At 32.6% G+C, this 19,275-nt stretch overlaps 1 protein-coding gene across 2 annotated transcripts in view; it reads right to left on the bottom strand.

Moving 5' to 3' along the window:
- LOC126778488 (heterogeneous nuclear ribonucleoprotein L) overlaps nucleotides 1-19,275 on the bottom strand; it is a 400,772-nt gene that overhangs the window by 268,520 nt on the left and 112,977 nt on the right. For both annotated transcript variants that reach the window (XM_050502099.1, XM_050502100.1), the window contains exon 2: nucleotides 17,823-17,936. In XM_050502099.1, coding sequence (XP_050358056.1) covers nucleotides 17,823-17,936 — 114 coding nt within the window. The remainder of the gene's footprint in view (nucleotides 1-17,822; nucleotides 17,937-19,275) is intronic.

Below are 19,275 nucleotides of genomic sequence, written 5' to 3'. Positions count from 1 at the left end.
TATCACAGTATCTAACCATTGCAGCATATTGTATACCACGCGCTATTTAATTAGTGTATATAACGTAGCGGACCGCCTCTTTGGTCTAATGGCTAACATATAAAGCAGACTCCAGGGATCAAGCCTCAAGTTCGATAACTTCTGGAAGTTGGCAGTGTACGCTCTCGCTCCTCAGAAGGTACGTAAAGGCGATGAAACTTGATGGTGTAAGTTTCTCAATAAATCATTAGGGGTATTACGAAATACCTACCTTACATATATATATATATATAATTTTAAAAACTAACCATTCATTAATTATTTTAAAATAATTTTGTAGAGCTGCTAGATAACCCTAAATATATTTAAAAAAAACTATGGTACGTTCTACCCGTTAGTACCTATAACACGCCAGATTTAATACGAGATCTTGGTCAAATATACCTTTAAAATTCAAACCGTCCTCTAAGGACAAACAATAGTTACGACCATTGAACCTGCAGACGGTCATGATATAATCACGCAAACTTTAACTATTGAAATGTTTGATATTAGTTAAGTTGGAATCTTTAGACTGTAGCCCCTTTATTATGTAAATAACACTTTGAACTAAATGAACTTGAATACCTTTTAGCTTATCACAGTTTGAGATGTTATTTTCATGTTATATGTATCACATATTTTTTATAATATTACGTATGTGATTTTTTTTGTCAGTGATTCGCGAAATGTCTGTTAATCATATACAAATTTATTAAAATGATGTAGTAAGCTTCAAACATTTCTTCCAGGTGAGAAGAAGCCTTAGCCAAACAGTGAGACATTTACAGGCTGTTACTGCTTACTACCATTGAGGTAATTAAGCCTTGAGATAAATATTTACCGTTTGTTGTATACCGTTTACTTAATATGAAAAAAAAACATAGTATAATATCAAAATAAAAAATCAAAACTCTTGACTGAAAACAAAATATTTGCAACCCCATATTGGGCGCCACTTTAAAAAATAAATATTTTTCTTTCTATTCTAATAAGCAAGCGATTTATAAATAGTTACATTTCACAACAACGGATAAAGTATATAATAAAAGATGTGACGTAAATACTGATGGCTCTCCCATCTCGGCACCGTTCAGAGAGATAACCCAGCGGAAGTCCTGTGTGGATAAGAGCAAACGCCTTAAAGTATCGCTTCAAACTGTTATGTAAAAGATCAAAGCCCCTATCTCTTGGGAGCATGAATTTACAAGTATGTATCGAGAGATCGTTTTGCGTTCGATCGATGTGGTACTCAACACTCAAAAACTTTGCCGAAATTTATCTGCCAAAAAAGTAGTACGATTGATCGTCATTATAACTTTTTCTTTGGTTAATTGGTTAGCTTATAAAACCGCAGGTCCCAGTTCGCGGATTCTAATTCCAGGTCGGGCCAATACAAAGAATAACGTTAAGTTTTTCTTCAATAATTTCTTAGCAATAACTCTGTCGTGTTGGATGTCTCGTCCCTTTCGATAATGAGATTGAAGGAATTGATAGTGCATTTATATATGCGTGCAAACGTGTGTTTATAATCTCCGGCGCAGTTGCCTCTTCTTTGTTGAGAATTAATAAAGCATGACATTTTAGTAAGAACATATTCAAGATACAGATTTCACATACTACATATTAGATTTTTGTTGTCCTCAGACAAAGGCTAAACAGGCCTAAAGTATAATTTCACAATGGACGTTGTGACATACATACACTGTATGTTAAATTACCTTTTTTCATACAATTAAAATGAATTAATGCAAGCTCGTCTCGGTAGGTACCACCCACTCATCAGATATTCTACCGCAAAACAGCAGTACTTGGTATTGTTGTGTTCCGGTTTGAAGGTTTGAGCCAGTGTAATTACAGGTACAAGGGACATAACGTCTTAGTTCTCAAGGTTGGTGGCGCATTGGTGATGTAAGCGATGGTTAACGTTTCTTACAATGCACATGTCTATGGGCGTTGGTGACCACTTCAGGTGGCCCATATGCTCTACCGTCTATCTATTCTATATATATATATATATATATATATATATATATATATATATATATATATATATATATATATATATAATTAAACCATATATTTTGCGAATGAAGTACAAATGTTTTATATTTTTATTTATTACAGGTTGTTTAGAATCTATCATCTATTTTTAGATTAGATTAAGATTACACAATTTTGTTTGCAAATAATACAGTATAAATGTAGAATCCTAAGAAACTCCTACGAGTATGAAACGAGAACAAAATAACATGTCCTGTTGAATTTAACGTTAAACCAATAAAACGAGACATTGCCAACAAGGAGACAAAGACAGTCAAACAGACGCTGAGCACCGATCTACTTCATTTGATTATAGTTCTCGAACTGATATAGAGTGGAATCTATATTTGCCGTTGAAAATTGATTCAGTGGATTTTACTTAACCGAAGACATTAATTTAAAACAAGCAATTACTTTATCTAGACATAATCTAATTATAAATGTAAAAGGGGAACATATTAATCGTGAATACAGTCGATGTTGTCGTCAGTAACAGTAACAGTCTGTTAATGTCCCACTGCTGGGCTGAGGCCACCTCTCCCTTTTGAGGAAAGGTGAAGCTTATTCCACCACGCTGCTCTAATGCGGGTTGGTAGAATACATATGTGGAATAACTTCAATGAAATTAGACACATGCAAGTTTCCTCACGATGTTTTCTTTTACTGTCAAGCACAAGATGAATTATAAACACAAATTAAGCACATGAAAATTCATTGGTACTTGCCCGGGTTTGAACCTACGATCATCGGTTAAGATTCACGCGTTCCAACCATTAGGCCATCTCGGATGATGTCGGTTGTCGTCAAATGTTTATTAAAAAATATAGTTCTTATTTAGTTACCGAATTGATATAAATTGTGCTTGGTATTGTTATAGCTCATGAGGTCAAATATCATTTTTACAAACCGGCATGTCATCAACAAAAAGTGGGCTCAAATTAGTAAATTCTATTCGTAATTCCTAATCATTTCTATTCATTCAATGTGATGTGATCGGCATAGGTGAAGAAAAAGCATTAGTAGTGTAAGGAATGGCTAATAAAACATATAATACAGAAATTATTCCTATGAGTAGAGCTTGACCATTTATCATCTAATGCTTTTCCGCTTGATAACGTCGACATTAAAATAATTACACAATACCCGTAACATAAGAATGAGTAAGAAAAGATTGATTAAGAACGTTTTCTGAGTAAAAAAATGTTAACCAAAGAAATATCTTCTTTTCATGTCGTTCAAGTATCCATTTGAATCTTTGCATTAACGAGATAGGATGCTTTGAAATAAAATTATTTCTATTTAGTGAATTATCTTGGTTATCATTTTATTTAGAAATGGATTCGAAATCAAAATATTATTTATTTATTTAAGTAAGCACTTCTGAATAATCGCGTTATAGTAAAAAAATAAATATAAAGCTGCCTACTCGGATTGTAAATTCTACCTAGAAGAACAGGCAAAAAACGCAGTAGTTACTCTTTCCCACCAATTAAATTTCATTACTAAGTTGGGCTAGAATGTTTTACGACTTTTCTCTTAAGTCTGATTATCGCGTTCGCGACAGAGTTCGCGATTTATTTCGCTTTGCTTGAAGTTGCTTGCTCATCAATGTTTTCGAAATTTTATCGGATACAGTTGAGGATTTTTCGTGACGATTAATATTTTCGAAAAATATTTTATGAATATATTTAGGTACACAGAACCTTTAAATGTATGGGAAATAAATGAGTTCTAATTTCCTGATTAAAAAAATGAATTCACATATCAAAACAAAAATATTTTCCTAACTCTTACCAAGTTTTGTCGACCAAGTTTTACGCTAAAGGTAAAGGCTGTAAATTAAAGCCAATCAACAAGCAAACGTGACGATTCCACATGCATATTGAATAAACGATTAGATTTGATTAATTTTTTAATATAAAATGAGTATATGACACGGATACGGGCCACTACCAACCTTGGTAACTAAGATCTTATATGCCCTGTGCCTGATTCGAACCATTACAACAATACTGAGTATTGCTGTTTGGCGGTAGAATGCAGCCTACATTTCTCAGCCTACGTTTTCCATCTCCATCTAGTTATTCTACGAGCAAAAGTTTGTTATATGTAAACTTTAGAGCTTCTTGCGATTCAAATGTGAATCAATCCACGACCTTCATTGAAGATATACCTAGTCAATTCACTGTGTCATTATGGCTCGATATTCGAACAGTCATTATTCAGAACTATTTACGGCTTACAGCGTATCAAATAATATCTTCTAATACCATTCGAGTCAAACAAACGCCATAACCTTTACAAATGTTTTCCTGAACTAGTCGTTTAACCCTCCACTTCATATTCATAGCAAGTTTCCGCTAAATAAACGCGACCTGTAATCCTTCACCCCGGCACCGCCGCGTCAGACATCACGCCGAATTGTTACGACTGAGGTCAAACGTTATACGAACCGACGCGAATGTATATTCCGATTATGTCATTTATTTATAAATATTATAAATCAATGGTATTTATCCCTTTTACGTCTATAGATATATTTTTTGTTTGTAAAATAGCTAGGCGCACAGGCAGTTGGGCTGATGGTAAGTGATCACCGCCCATAGTAATTGGAACCGTAAGAAATTTTATTCCATACACCGACAATGCGCCACCAATCTTGGGAACTAAGTTGTTATGTTCCTTGTTTATCGTTACTTACTGACTCACTTACCCTTCAAATTCGAACACAATAATATTTTGTTGCAAATTGAATTGAATTGATGTTTCGCGGTACAATATATGATGAGTATGTGGTACCCGGTGGTGGTAGACGGACTATTACTTTTCATATCATAGTACACATTAGAGGTAATTTATTACGCTCCGGAGGAATTTAATTAAGAATCGATATTATATATAAAGTATGTATTCATATAATTTTCAAAAACACCGAATATTACTCTGTTGACCATAAATAGTGACGATTTATAAAAATATGAGTATTGTAATATATGTATTGCAATATACTGGAGTACAACGAGCAAAAGCGGCAATTAATCATAGTCAATAATTAACACACTAAGCGTTAATCACATATCACCATGGGACATGACTTAAATATCGAAATAGTTTTTCGAGTTACATTTAAAATATTTATTTATTTAATTTATTGTAAATAACAAAAGTATATTGAGCAAAGGCGGACTCAATACTAGTATTCCTCACAATGCAAACTCAATAAGGTAAATAGTATATTAAAAGAACATATGTGCTTGTGCAAGATATCTACAGACTTGATATAAAAATACCGTAACCGTAACAGCCTGTGAATGTCCCACTGCTGGGCTAAAGGCCTCCTCTCCTCTTTTTGAGGAGAAGGTTTGGAGCTTATTCCACCACGCTGCTTCAATGCGGGTTGGTGGAATACACATGTGGCAGAATTTCAGGAAATTAGACACATGCAGGTTTCCTCATGATGTTTTCCTTCACCGTAAAGCACGAGATGAATTATAATCACAAATTAAGCACATGAAAATTCAGTGGTGCTTGCCCGGGTTTGAACCCACGATCATCGGTTAAGATTCACATGTTCTTACCACTGGGCCATCTCGGCTTTTTTGTATAAAAATTCATATAAAGTCAAATTATAGTGTATAATATACCTCTAGATACCTCTTTATTTACTTTGAAGTGTTCTCTTTATATTAAGAAAATATATGTATATAAAAATACGTTATATATTAAGTATTAAAAGCATGTCAACGTTGATATATTACACGAATGACATGATGATATGCGGCGACACGAAGTTCCCTAACTAGGTAACTGCTGGGGTGACCATAGATTCAAGTAGCTTTGGGAACCGTCAATATCGTACGAAAAGTCGTAGCGTAAAGGTTCAAAATAAGTGAAAAGGAAATATGTATTAATCATTTATTCTGAGTAATATGTCTGTTTTTTGCAGTCTATGATAGACTTGCGAGTTTATTTTAATAAGCGCTGACTACTGACTGTACAGATAAATAAAAGAAAAACTACAAAAAAGTGTTTCTAACGATAGACATACTATTGATTCTGGAAATTAAAGAGTTTCTCAGAAAAAAATATAATTTCTTATGTCCATGCTGATAAATAGGGCATAATATTTCAACCAGAAGAATATAATAGAAGTCAATCCAATCGAATGCAAATTAAAATGAACACAAGCAGAGACAATTATAAGAAATATTTTATTACGGGAGCTATTCTGAGAACTTAACCGAAATAAAATATATCAAACACACGATTTTAAAACTAATAAAATAAACTAAAATCGAGAACCAATTGATGTAATGTTTCAATTTAGGTATAATTGTAAAACATAAAATAATATTTTTATACAAACCGTATCATTTAGTGAATTTTAAGAAAAATTAAACTTTTATAAAGCTAAAATAAAATATTTAAATAATTCCATTGCAAGTCCTGAACTTATGGTCGCCGTAAAACAGCGTAAGGTTCTTATATGACAAATTGTTGGATCAGTCAAGTTTTAGAGGACGATATGTGTCTTTTGATAATGTATTAAAAATAATCTTATACACAAACGCTGCATATACGATGATTGGCGTGATGGCGTTTTTTTGTAATGCCTTACTAAGCAACATACTATACATACGATTATACTGTACATTACCGTTAAAGCTGCGACACTGTAGCTGTACAATGGTAGCGCAAATGTATAATATTATACTTACTAATTTACAAATACTTGATGACAGCGTTGGTAGGAAAATTCGAGAACTTCGACGGAAATATTAGAAACGATATTATGAGAACTTGTTCAAGGCGAAAATATCCATATTATTATACACGCAAGAAATGTAAATACTAACGCACATTGCAGATTCATTACCAAACGAGACCCTCCCTATGTCGCATATATTTATAAATCGACCGATAGGATATTCACATTGCAAAAACAATTGCATATTTACAACAAATAGGGCTAATCCTATAAACAAATTTAGAAAAAATATTTATTTAATATAATAAACAACAGTAGTAAGCCGATTTATTTCAGTCACAATGAAGTCAAAATAAAATAAAAAATTGAATAAAGTCAAAATTACAAAAATTAAACTCAACATTATATACAGACATTTTATATGTCTCCGTTTCGGCTAACCAAAAGCTTATATAAACTGATGTACCGGACTGACGGTTTTCTGTGTAAACGTTTACGTTTTTGCGGAATTTTATACATCTCTCTTACTCTAGCAGAAATGATAGCAATAAATCTACAGTGTGTATTTAAAACTTATTGGTAACCTTAACCTAAAACCGTTGTATAGTATAGGTACACCACGATTTATCTCCTTCTGTCATCAGTAATCTGACATTCGAAAGAAGGAGACAAATCATAGTGTAACTCTGCAATACATATACATAGTTACGGTAGTATATTTATGAACTGTACAGCTACAATGCTACAACTTTTATTTGTATGGTTATAATATGATATATATGTTTTTAAAACAAGCATTAAATTAATATGGTTTGATTTAACTAGTATTAAATAAAATTTTACACACTTCACAAACTAATAATCTTTAAAAAACTAAAACCCGATTATGAAAAATACACGAAGGCGTTTGTATATAATTATATATTAATGAATAAAAGTCACTCCTTTTATAGCAAAGTTCCGACCAATTTTTATTTATATACAAAATATATTATAAGTTCCTACATGGCAATAAGTACAAAGAAACATAGATACATTTTCGCATCGCGTTAGAAATAAACACACTAATAAATTTCAAAAATTATATAATGTGATTATATAAAAAAAAAACGAAATCTAATTATTTATTTCTAGGGTTACTGTGTAATTTCTTTAAAGAGATGAACCGATATTTCTCTAGCACTTTAAATAATTTCCAGGAAATAATCACAAACTATTCATCTTAATTTAAAACGACTATAAAAATATGCAAAGTAGCTAAAAGATTTTAGAAATATATTACAATTCAAATCTGAGATACAAACTAATTATATTATAAGCTACATTTCTTACCGATATTCTCTTTAGAATCTTCAATTCGCACCGGTGCGTAGCTTAACGTTTAATTTATCCTATTAAAAGACGATTAAAATGTAACAGCCTACTTGAATAAAGTTCATTTTGATCATTTCAAAATTCCATTATAAATGTCGAAGATAAAAGTTTTCGACGAGAATCAAACTGGAATCAAACTTGTAAGTCGTTATGTCGCTTCGACATTGAGAGACGAAGCCGAAAGACGAATTAATAATATCTAGAATTCCAACGAATCGTACATTCGGCCTCTTGCCGAATAGCGAATACTCGGCAGAACCGTTCGACCTGCAGTGTTAGTTAGGATTACGCTGATATACTGTTTTGATACGTTATGTTATAATGACTACGGTCAAAGTCACTATCACGTTCTGACACGTCACGACCGATTTCTGGGATGAGTTTTGAGTGTCTTACAGAATAGCCCTACTGGTTAATGAAATTACCTCACAAACCGCAATACCGTGACCTAAGACTCATTAACTTCTGTTTTTATTAATAATAAAACGAAAATAGTAATTAAATTTTCGAGTCTATAATTTAAATTTACGATATTTTCGAAAACTTAATAATTTGGTTAATATTTTGATTTTATAAGCGGTTATTTAGTTTCAATAATAAGTACGAGTACCTAGTTACCAGTATCTTACATTTTATTTGTCAAGTACCTGTTTTTATCTCTTAGAAAATATATTTACATATGTGATATTTACATTTTTTTTTTTAATATATACAGAGAATGTTTTTGCTTTCGACAATTACCAATGTATTTTTTTATATGTTCATCATTATTAAAAGCTACATGATGCACTTACTGTGCTTTTATTATTTTTTACTTTTATTTTTAAGTATTCAATATTCGGCCCAAAACACCGAATAATAACCGCCGAATATTCGTGGCGACTCTTATAAAATCAAGTTATTCTCTGCATATCGTCTGAGCTACATTTAAATTTGCTAATTTATAAATCGAATATAATATCAAAAATCAAAATATATAAGTGGACTGAATACACATAAAGTTTAGACACAGGCAGGTATACTCACGACGTCTTCTTCCACCAATCACGAAAAGTTTTACAATTATAAATGCTTATAAGTCATTTGTTTATGTAAACAAATGACTTCCTACTTGAATACCTTTTTCTCGATTAAATCACAATTTATCGCACGCAACGCGAACTGTGAAGTGGAATAATCAAAGAAGCGCATTACATCGTAAACATTATTACCAGCTCAGTTGACGTTAAAATAACGAGACGAGATTTACTCGTTCAGGAATATTTTACTTTTAAAAAATTAATTGATAAAACTTATTATTCATCACGAAATTAGAATAGAATAGAATATGCTTTATTGTACACCAAAAGAGTTACAGAACCATTTTAAACACAAACACAAAAGAAACGAATACTATTTTGTACAAAAGGCGGTCTTATCGCTAAAAGAGCGATCTCTTCCAGACAACTTTTGGGTGAAGGACATGAAATAAATAAATAAATAAAGCGGTAAGGAGGTGTACTAATCATCTCAATTTTTATTTTTTAAATAAATATATAGCTAAATATACATACATATAAATAAATAATATATACATAAGCATACATATATAATATATAAAACAAAACATTAAAAAAAAACGTTATTATGATAATAATAATAATAAATAGCAATAAAATGCGGCAGATAATAAAACAACACTCCCTGATAATTATAAAGATAAATAATATGCCTTAAGTCGGATTTTAAATGTGTTAATAGTTTGAGATTGTCTTAAGTGGAGTGGTAAAGAATTCCATAGGCGAACTGCTTGGACAGAGAAAGAATTGGTAAAAAGAAGAAGAGTGAGAAGGAATTTTAAGAATTAGATTATCGTCAGATCGTAGAGTGCGGCCGTGCGAGTCCTTAAGGAGTTCAAAACGGTGTTTAAGATAGTGCGGAGAATTTGGATGAAAAAGTATACAGTAAAGAAGAGAAAGAATATGAGTATTCCTGCGAAGACGGATTGGGAGCCACTCGAGTTTTTTGCGAAATTCAGAAATGTGGTCAAATTTGCGGAGTCCGAATATAAACCGAATACAGAGATTTTGAATACGCTCGAGTTTATTTAATTGCTCCTCTCTTAGGTCAAGATAGCAGGTGTCAGCGTAATCAAGGATGGGCAGGAGGATGGCTTGAGCCAACGCAATTTTGGTAGGAATAGGTAGAAAATTACGTAATCTACGAATGGACCCAATTGAGTGAAACATTTTCCTGCTCACTTCACCTATTTGTGACATCCATGAGAAATTTTGAACTATATATATTCCTAAATTTTTAACTTTGCTGCTTAATGGAATTACAGTATTGTTAAAGACAACAGGTGGCAAACAAGAATAGTCTACACGAGGTAATAATTTATAACTGCCAATTATAATAGCCTGGCTTTTAATAGGATTTACTCTGAGACCAAAAGAAAGACTCCAATTTAAAATTTTGTCTAAGTCAGAATTAATTAATTGAATAGTATGTGGTAGGTCAGTAATTTTGGAATGGGCATAAATTTGGAGATCGTCGGCAAACAGGTGGTAGGAAGAAGAGATATGTTGACTTACAGAGCTAATGAAAATTGAGAATAGAAGAGGAGATAAGACACCGCTTTGGGGAACACCGGCACTTACCCCCAACCAGTTCGAGTAAGAATCCTGGATTCGAATACGTTGACGGCGACCATTAAGATAACTATAAAACCAGTTAATTACCGATGGAGATATATTAAGAGAATTTAGTATAGCCAGGAGTATGTCGAAATCTACAGTATTGAAATTATTACTAAAATCAAGCAATGATAAAATTGTAACTTCCTGGTTATCCACAGCTAATCTGATGTTATCGGTAATCTTGACTAATGCAGTAACCGTACTATGGCCAGATCTAAAACCAGATTGAAAAGGATTTACAGGTTGTAGGAAGACAGGAAGAGGTTAAGTTGTTGATGTACAAGACGCTCAAGAACTTTAGAAAGAAATGGAAGGATGGAAATAGGACGGTAATCACCATAAGACAGGAAAGGTACAGGAATTAATGGAATTATTGAATATGCATGTTATAGCCGGAGTTAAATAATCAATAATAGGCAGGATCATTTTACGGCTAATGCAGTCAGAACCAACGGCATCAGAATTTATAGCTAAGATATTCTTCTTAATATCACATTCGGTAAAATTACAAAAAGTAAAGGGCAAAAAAGTCGGAGATGATGACGCAGAAAGTTGAGTTAATGTATTAGATTTAGTTGTACTATTTATGGTAACTGAAGATGCAAATTGATGGTCAAGTTGGTTGATATCCAGGGTACTAGTGGAGTTATCTATATGTGACTTGCCAACTCCAAGAGACTTGAGAAATTTCCAGACTCTGGAAGCGTTGTCGTCCTCAACAACAGATTTAAAAATGTGCCTTTGATGTGTATCCCTACACAGCATGTTGCAACGATTCCGATATTTTTTATAATTTAATTTGTTCTTATCAGATGGATTAGACTTATATTTCGCTTTTGCCAAATTTTTCTTATGCTGGAGTTCTTTAATTTTGGGAGTAATCCAGGGTGCTGGTAAGCGCTTTATACGTATACGCCTAATAGGAGCATGTACGTCGTACAGTTGAGTCAGAAGATATTTAGAAATATAAACCTGCTCATTAATCGTAGCACCGTACAAAGCTTCTAGCCACTTTATTTTAGCAGCATCCTCTCGCAATTGCTCCACACACGTTCCTCCGAAATTGCGTTGCAAGAGAATTCTAGGTTTAGCTCTAGGAGGTCTAATTTTATAAAAAAAGGAAGAAAAGATCGTGGTATGAAAAAGCGAGTGCAGCATATTGCCCATGTTTTTCAACATGAGCAAGCGATGACACAAATATCAAATCAAGTAAAGAAGGAGTGGAATTTGGAAAGGAGTGAGTTGCAGAAAGTGGCAGAACATTTAAGTTAGCACCATTGATGATAGAAGATAGGCGTAATGATCGAGTATCGTTCTTGAGAAGGCAAGTATTAAAGTCACCCATCACCACGGTATGAGTGTACAAAGGAGTAAATGACTCTAGCAAGTTCTCAAAAGAGAGAAATTAATCAATATTCTGCGACGGACAATAGTATACACCCAGGAGTAACTTTGAGTGAGAGAGAACAACTTCAATAAAAAGGTGCTCTGGCTCTCCAACTGTATTCGAATTAGAGGAGCTTACAATAGAAAAGGGTATATGTGGTCTCAGATAAATGGCAACAGCCCCACCAGTTCTTGCCATACGATCATTACGGATCAGATGGAATCCAGGAAGGGAATATGCTGTCGAAGGCAAACACGGCTTAAGCCAGGATTCAAAAACTAAAATTGCATGTAAATTTTTAATTTGAAAAGGGGATAACATGTCCGGATAATGTGCTGGAATACTCTGCGCATTTATATGTATAATGTTAAAATTATTTACAACGTCGGAAAATTGGGAGTCAAGGGAATCACAAAAAGAAGGAGGAATACTGTAAAAACTACAGTCAGTGTTCGAGTCATCGGATGATGAGGAAAGAAAGGAATCGTTGACGCTCTCGTTTACTGCCATTATTGTAATAATTATAAAATACCATATATGTAGCAAAAGTACTAATATATAAATAAATACAAAAATATTAATAATGAATAAATTTGATAATAATAATAATAAGTATATTACATAATAAATGAAGAAATAAATAAGTATTAAAATTAATTTGTGTACCTATAAGACTAATGTAGCATGTCCATAACCCGCCAGTTAGCATCTCAAAAGAAACAATAAAAAAGGAAGTTTCACTTAAGGTCAACAACAGAACCATAGTAACTAACAGAAATAGGAGAAGAAAAAAAATACACAAGCTAATAAAAAGAATACAAAAGTTAATAGTGTAAAATAATATCTCTCTTCTCCCATAATATTCTTAATAAATTTTTAATCTACAACAGACATTGGCATTCAACATTGACATTTGACAATGACAAGTAGATGTATTCAACGACGCGAGACACTTAACATACAAAACAAAAGAGTATATATAAAAAACAAAGCAAACTACAGTTAATAGTAACAATTAATAAGGATAAATATCGCAAGAAAGTTAAAAATTAACTGTTCTACAAAATTAAAATGACATTATTCGATTCTATTTTTGAAAATTTAAATTAAAGTCAAGCTATTTTTTGATCATGTTATTTTTATTAGCAACAGTCGGTACCATTATGCCTTGAAGAAGTTTGAAACAATTGTTGCTCCAACGGTTGGTGGGTAAACACGTGGCGACATTCATTCGACATGTGCACAGGTTTCCAACGTTTTCGTTCACACATATAAACTAAAGTTGATGATCAAAGAGAAATAAAACTTGTTCGATTCCTACAGAACTTCAACAAACTTTACGTACCGTAACAGCCTGTGAATGTCCCACAGCTGGGCTAAAGGCCTCCTCTCCTCTTTTTGAGGAGAAGGTTTGGAGCTTATTCCACCACGATGCTCCAATGCGGGTTGGTAAACTTTACGTGAACGTTGCAAATATATAAAATTATTTATACGCATTTATGACCGTTGTAACTAAATATATTATTATTTTATAAAAGCGTACAAACGTTTTAGTCCTCATCTTTTGAAGAGAAGGTTTGGATTTGTTGGATATAGCCGTTAGAATATTTCATCAGACACATGCGGGTATCGTCACGCGCACCACCGACAGTCAGATATAAAATACAAAAACAAATTTATCACATGAATATCACACTATCACGCTTCCATAACAAATGACCGACTTTGTCCGACTACATAAAAGCGTCCATACATACTGGCTATCCATTTTTATAATACAATTACGAATTCTATATTGTACTGTACAATACTTAAATAGTCTCCAACTTATGTAACGATAACATCAAACTTGAATCAAAACTGAAACAAGAGTAATGAAAACTATGACCAAGTTGGAGAGTCACAAAGGAACTACAGTTATTTAATCGGATAACATTTGAAAATGGACAAAAATCAGATCTCGGCCAAACAAATAATACATATCGAGTAAATAATTTAAAAAGTGCTCAAAATAAAAATTTCCTATTTGAACGTGTTCGCTTTTATAATCATGGCTACTGTGGTATTTATTGAATCTAGAGATATAGTAAGATGTACTTTTATACGCTATATGCTTAAGTATTTATTATTAATCCTAAGTTATATAATAAATGGGTAAATAAGTTTGTGTCCTTGTTACGCTTTTACGATTTAACTGATTAACTGATCATCATAGAATTTTGTCAAAGGTACTGAAATAGGGTACCTGACCCCTACCATCCGTTGTTTATGGTAAAACTGCTGTCAACGACTTGTTGTGACGTTTTGTCAGTAGTTTGATTAAAAATATTAATTAAACTTTTGGTGAAATAAATAAATGATATAAAACGTAATTACGTATACGTACGTACGTATGGATGTAACAGTATCATCTATTGTATTATGTAGTATATTCTTGTATATATACATATCATATATTTCATGTACCTCGGAAACAGCTCTAACTACTCTAAGGTCAAAGATAACAATGACGTACTAAAGATAACTTGACTTTCATTCAACAGGTCTCCGGTTGTTGTTGCTTGTATATAAATTGACTGAGCCGCTATGTAAAGCTGGGGAGCAACGAGATGGTAATAGGTTCGCTCGCTCCATCGTCGACTACCTTGACAAAATTGTATAGATCGCTGTTAAACCAGACATATATTTTATAAAAAAAAAATCATACGTTATTTAAAAATTTAATATTTTGACAATTAATTGTTGCAGTGGTCAGTCCGTTCACTGTTTTATATATTTTTTGATTGGTGAGAAAACTCTTCCGCGGGCGTCTTTAACATGTAACGAAGATCGCGAGATCGTTGGTCAGTTCAAGCGTACGCTAACAGTTGCCCACTCATTATGAATATTCGTGTATTTTTTTCCATCCAAATTAGTTAGTCAATTATGCAGTTAAGTGATGTGATACCGGACACTTGTTGTGTATCGGTTCATAAAACTGTAGATCCGAAGATTTCATTTAAGAATCCTGGATCGGGACAGTTGAAGTTATTCGTTTTTCCGTCGAGACATTCAAACCAGCAGGAAGTTATTAGTGTTAAACTCCCGTACTTCAGAAAGTTCGTTAAGCGGTTGGTCTTGTTCTTATATGTCTGTTTCTCTATTGTTTCCCTATGCCGGCAGATTATGAGAGTTAGCGAGTAAAATCAGCAACTGTGTACGCTTTAATATCTATTACATAAATCTTTGAGATAGGCAGCTGCTGGCAAAATTCTGTCCGAAGGATAATATTTTTCATTTAAACATTTATTTTTTTAATATGAAATATTATTTCATAATTAATACAAATTTGGTCTCTCTATTGATAAATGTTCACGATTGGTTCAAAATGTTTTAATACTCACGCGATTCTTTAATTTAAGTGTAAAGGCATTTTAGGTTAAATTTTAAGTTTCGACCTTGAGTACGTTAGTCATTCGTGCTTGCAGCGATTACAATGTGAAAGCACAGGTCGTTTTAAAATCACTAGACGTAAAAGCATTATTAACGATTTTCAACTACCAAGTGAAGCAGTTACATTACTATCGACTAAAAAAAAGCAAAGCTTATTTTATAGAGTCAAATGTATAAATACAGAATATTAAGCGTTTCAATATCGTTGAGATACTGAGTATTGTGCCTGAAATTACACCGACTCTGTTGCTGATTGCCGGTAGCATGATAAGCGGTTTGTGGCACGTCATATAACTTGGTCGATATACAAATATATATAATATACTCAGACAAAGAAGAAGCTAATAAACACCAAGAACTAAACTAATAATCGCCGTCATAAAACTACCTAATGCCTGACTCGAACTGAAGGATGAGGTACTCATGAATATTATTCCGCGGCGTGTGATCCACGGCTGCTAATACGGAATGAAAAAAACAGTAGACCTAATATATGAATAAAATATATTAGGAAATCGCGATTAACGAAGCGAAACAAGACATGTGTAACATCTGTAATTAAGACAACTCGATGACTTTTGTGAACTATTTCTATTAGTTTTTTTTTCTTTTGCTATTGTTTCTTGTGGGTATTATTTATATTAAATAAATAAATATAACCAAATCTCAACAAATGAATGAATAATTAAAATAAAAAAAAAACATAGTTGTCAAAGTCGACCAAATGGATCGCTAGACTCCTAATAGTATGTTTAAAATATCAAAACATGAGTTTTACCTTTATTCAATAAAACCTTATCGAATTTACGAAGCAAAAGTTCCGAAACTTAAACTATAGAGTACAGTTTAAACTTTTATTATAGAATCAAGTCTCATAGAATTGAAACGTCTAAAATAGCTTTTAGTTTGGCGCTTTCGAGCGTTTACTTGAGTTTAAGTCCTCGGTTACAGGATGAATTTTTCGTTTCCAAAAGTTACTTTAGAATATCATTCTTGCATTATACTTGTGTTTTGATACATCTTTCATGATTATTACTTTTGGGAGCATTATATGTGTATATATATGCAATGTTACCTCTACAGCTTAAGTGTCTACAGGTTAATTATATTATATTGATACTGTAAATATAAGTAAAAATACATTATATATTGTTCAATAACGCATCGCGGCTTGGAGAGCTCCACTGTTCAAATTCTTCTCACGGCTCCGACTAACGTTTCTGTCATGTTTAAGTCTCTGCCACATATTGCTATTTTGGTGTAATCCCTTATCTAACTTGTTGTGGTTGATTTCAATCGTTTAATGAACAGAGCAATAGCGACTGCACCATCTGACTTTTTACAAGTCGATCTTTGACTGTACAATCCATTTCTCAATTATTATATTGCCAAACATTAAGACATGAGAATTAAGAAAGACATTAAGAATTACAATTTGGTTGTGAAATTTCAAATATAATAGTAGGCCACGTATTATTAACGCATCGTATCGACGGTGTAAGACAAAATGTCTTATTTTTCGTACTGCGGTAATTGTCTGCGAGTGGAGGAAACCACTTACAATCAGGTAAACCATTATTGCCCGTCTGTATTTTAACAAAAAAAAAAATATTTTTTACCATACGTACGTAATATTTGCACTAAGTAGGTCCCAAGTAAACATTATAACAATATAACTATCTCTAGAACCTTAATTGATTGTTTAAGTCAAACCGCATCCATATAAAGGACAGTAACATATAGAGGATCCACTATATATGAACAACCCTAGAAGAGCTTAAATGGGCATATTTAAATTGTATTATAACCAATTTTCATAAAAAAAATTGAAAACCAAATAAAATAAATTGCTAACATTACTTTGGCAATTATTTTTACGTCAAAACGGTGCTTACAGCTGTGATGGTATTTCTTAAACAAAGCTTCTATTTCAAAATATTGAGAAAGTTTCATCGTTTTAATTGATTGATTGATTGAAAAAATTGCGATATTACTTTTTACCGTTTGATTTTTTATGTGCTTACAGTACACACTAAAAAAAATTTCAGAATTGCAGAATTTACAAAAAAATCAAGAACTATTGCAAATTGTTTTTTAGCCCTTCGAGCCGGATAAATTTCCTTAAATACAACTTAAATACTCACAAGTAACATAATAGCTTTAGAATAAACTAGTCACTCACCACAGTGATGGGATAAGCCGGGTTGATGATGGTGTAGAGCAGAATGTGGTTCGGCCGCGCGGGCATCTCGCGCTTACGCCTTGGCTCGCCTGACATGTAATTGTTGCCATTACTCTGTAAAGAAAATAAGTCATCTGTAAGTAATAATCCAGCACAAATGAACAACACATATATACAAATTACTATTATTTATTTAACTAATTTAAATCGTTTGTATATGACATTTGGAATAGTATTGTTGTAATTTCGGTTTTATAAAAACATTTTTAAGGACTCGTCATTAGTTAAACCTAACATCAATATTTCATTATACTAGTTTTATAAGTTATGTGTGACACTTTTGTTATAAACTTAAAAGTATAACCACACATATTCATCAATAATAATGATGTTTTGGATATTTATATATATCATTATATAATTTAAATATATATATATACTACCGACAACATACCAGCGACAGACGAGAAGTATTTTTTTATAAGCTAAGCGAGTAATAATGAAACAAATTTATTAATAAAAATTACATACAAATTGGTTACACACGACCGTAAACTAAATACGTAAATTATAATTAGCATGAACGATATCAGTGAAAAACATTGTAAAAGAGACATAATAAAAGTGAAAGAAATAGTTATTTATGCTCGGTCAGCCACACGTGCCTTGTGATTCATACCCTCAGTACGAACATAAAATAAAACACGTATGAATGTTAGCTATAAATATTCTAAAGTGTGCGAATGGCTATACGAATGTCATCTTATTTGTTTAAACCGGGACCAAGCTTGGTTCAATCCTCTGTGGGATATATTACTACCTAGTTGGTTGGTTGTTTGTTTGTTCGTTCTCCTGCAGTCCCTCTGAGAAGACACTTTTATGCTTATAAGTAATTATAATACAACATTTCTGTATAAACAGAGGGCACACAGAAAATATCTCATATTTATATAATTACAAATGGTATAAAATGCATATACTTCATACGAAGCCTGTATTTATTAGTATCGTAACTATTTATTAGGAGACCTTAGTATCTTTCTCAATACAAACACGTCACAATAGCAACAAAATTTACTTTTGGAATTTTCTTTGTTGCTAAAGTATTTATGAATAGATTCAAATAGTAGTATAAAGGAACATTAGTAAGCGTTACTTTAAGCTATCATCAACAATCCGTCTACTTATTCCTAATTTAAAAACAAACATTCAAGTCGTTCCATAAATACGTCACTTAAGTCTATCGTCGCGGGATATATCAACATTTTCCGGTACGCAATTAAACGTCCAACTGTCAAGGCGAATAAATCAAAATGCATTCGCACAGAGCACTTGGAACAGAGCTAATTGACAGTCGAAATGACCACCGTCAATTCCTATTTGACGTGATAACGACTGATAAAGTCTTGTGGCTCTTCAATGGTTCACAAGGTCCAAAGTCGCTGGCCAGTCT

This window comes from Nymphalis io, chromosome 26 (genome assembly GCF_905147045.1).
Source record: "Nymphalis io chromosome 26, ilAglIoxx1.1, whole genome shotgun sequence".
In the NCBI taxonomy this organism is placed as follows: domain Eukaryota; kingdom Metazoa; phylum Arthropoda; class Insecta; order Lepidoptera; family Nymphalidae; genus Nymphalis; species Nymphalis io.
Note: the sequence above shows the minus strand (reverse complement) of the source record. Positions and strands in the feature narration are given on the sequence as shown.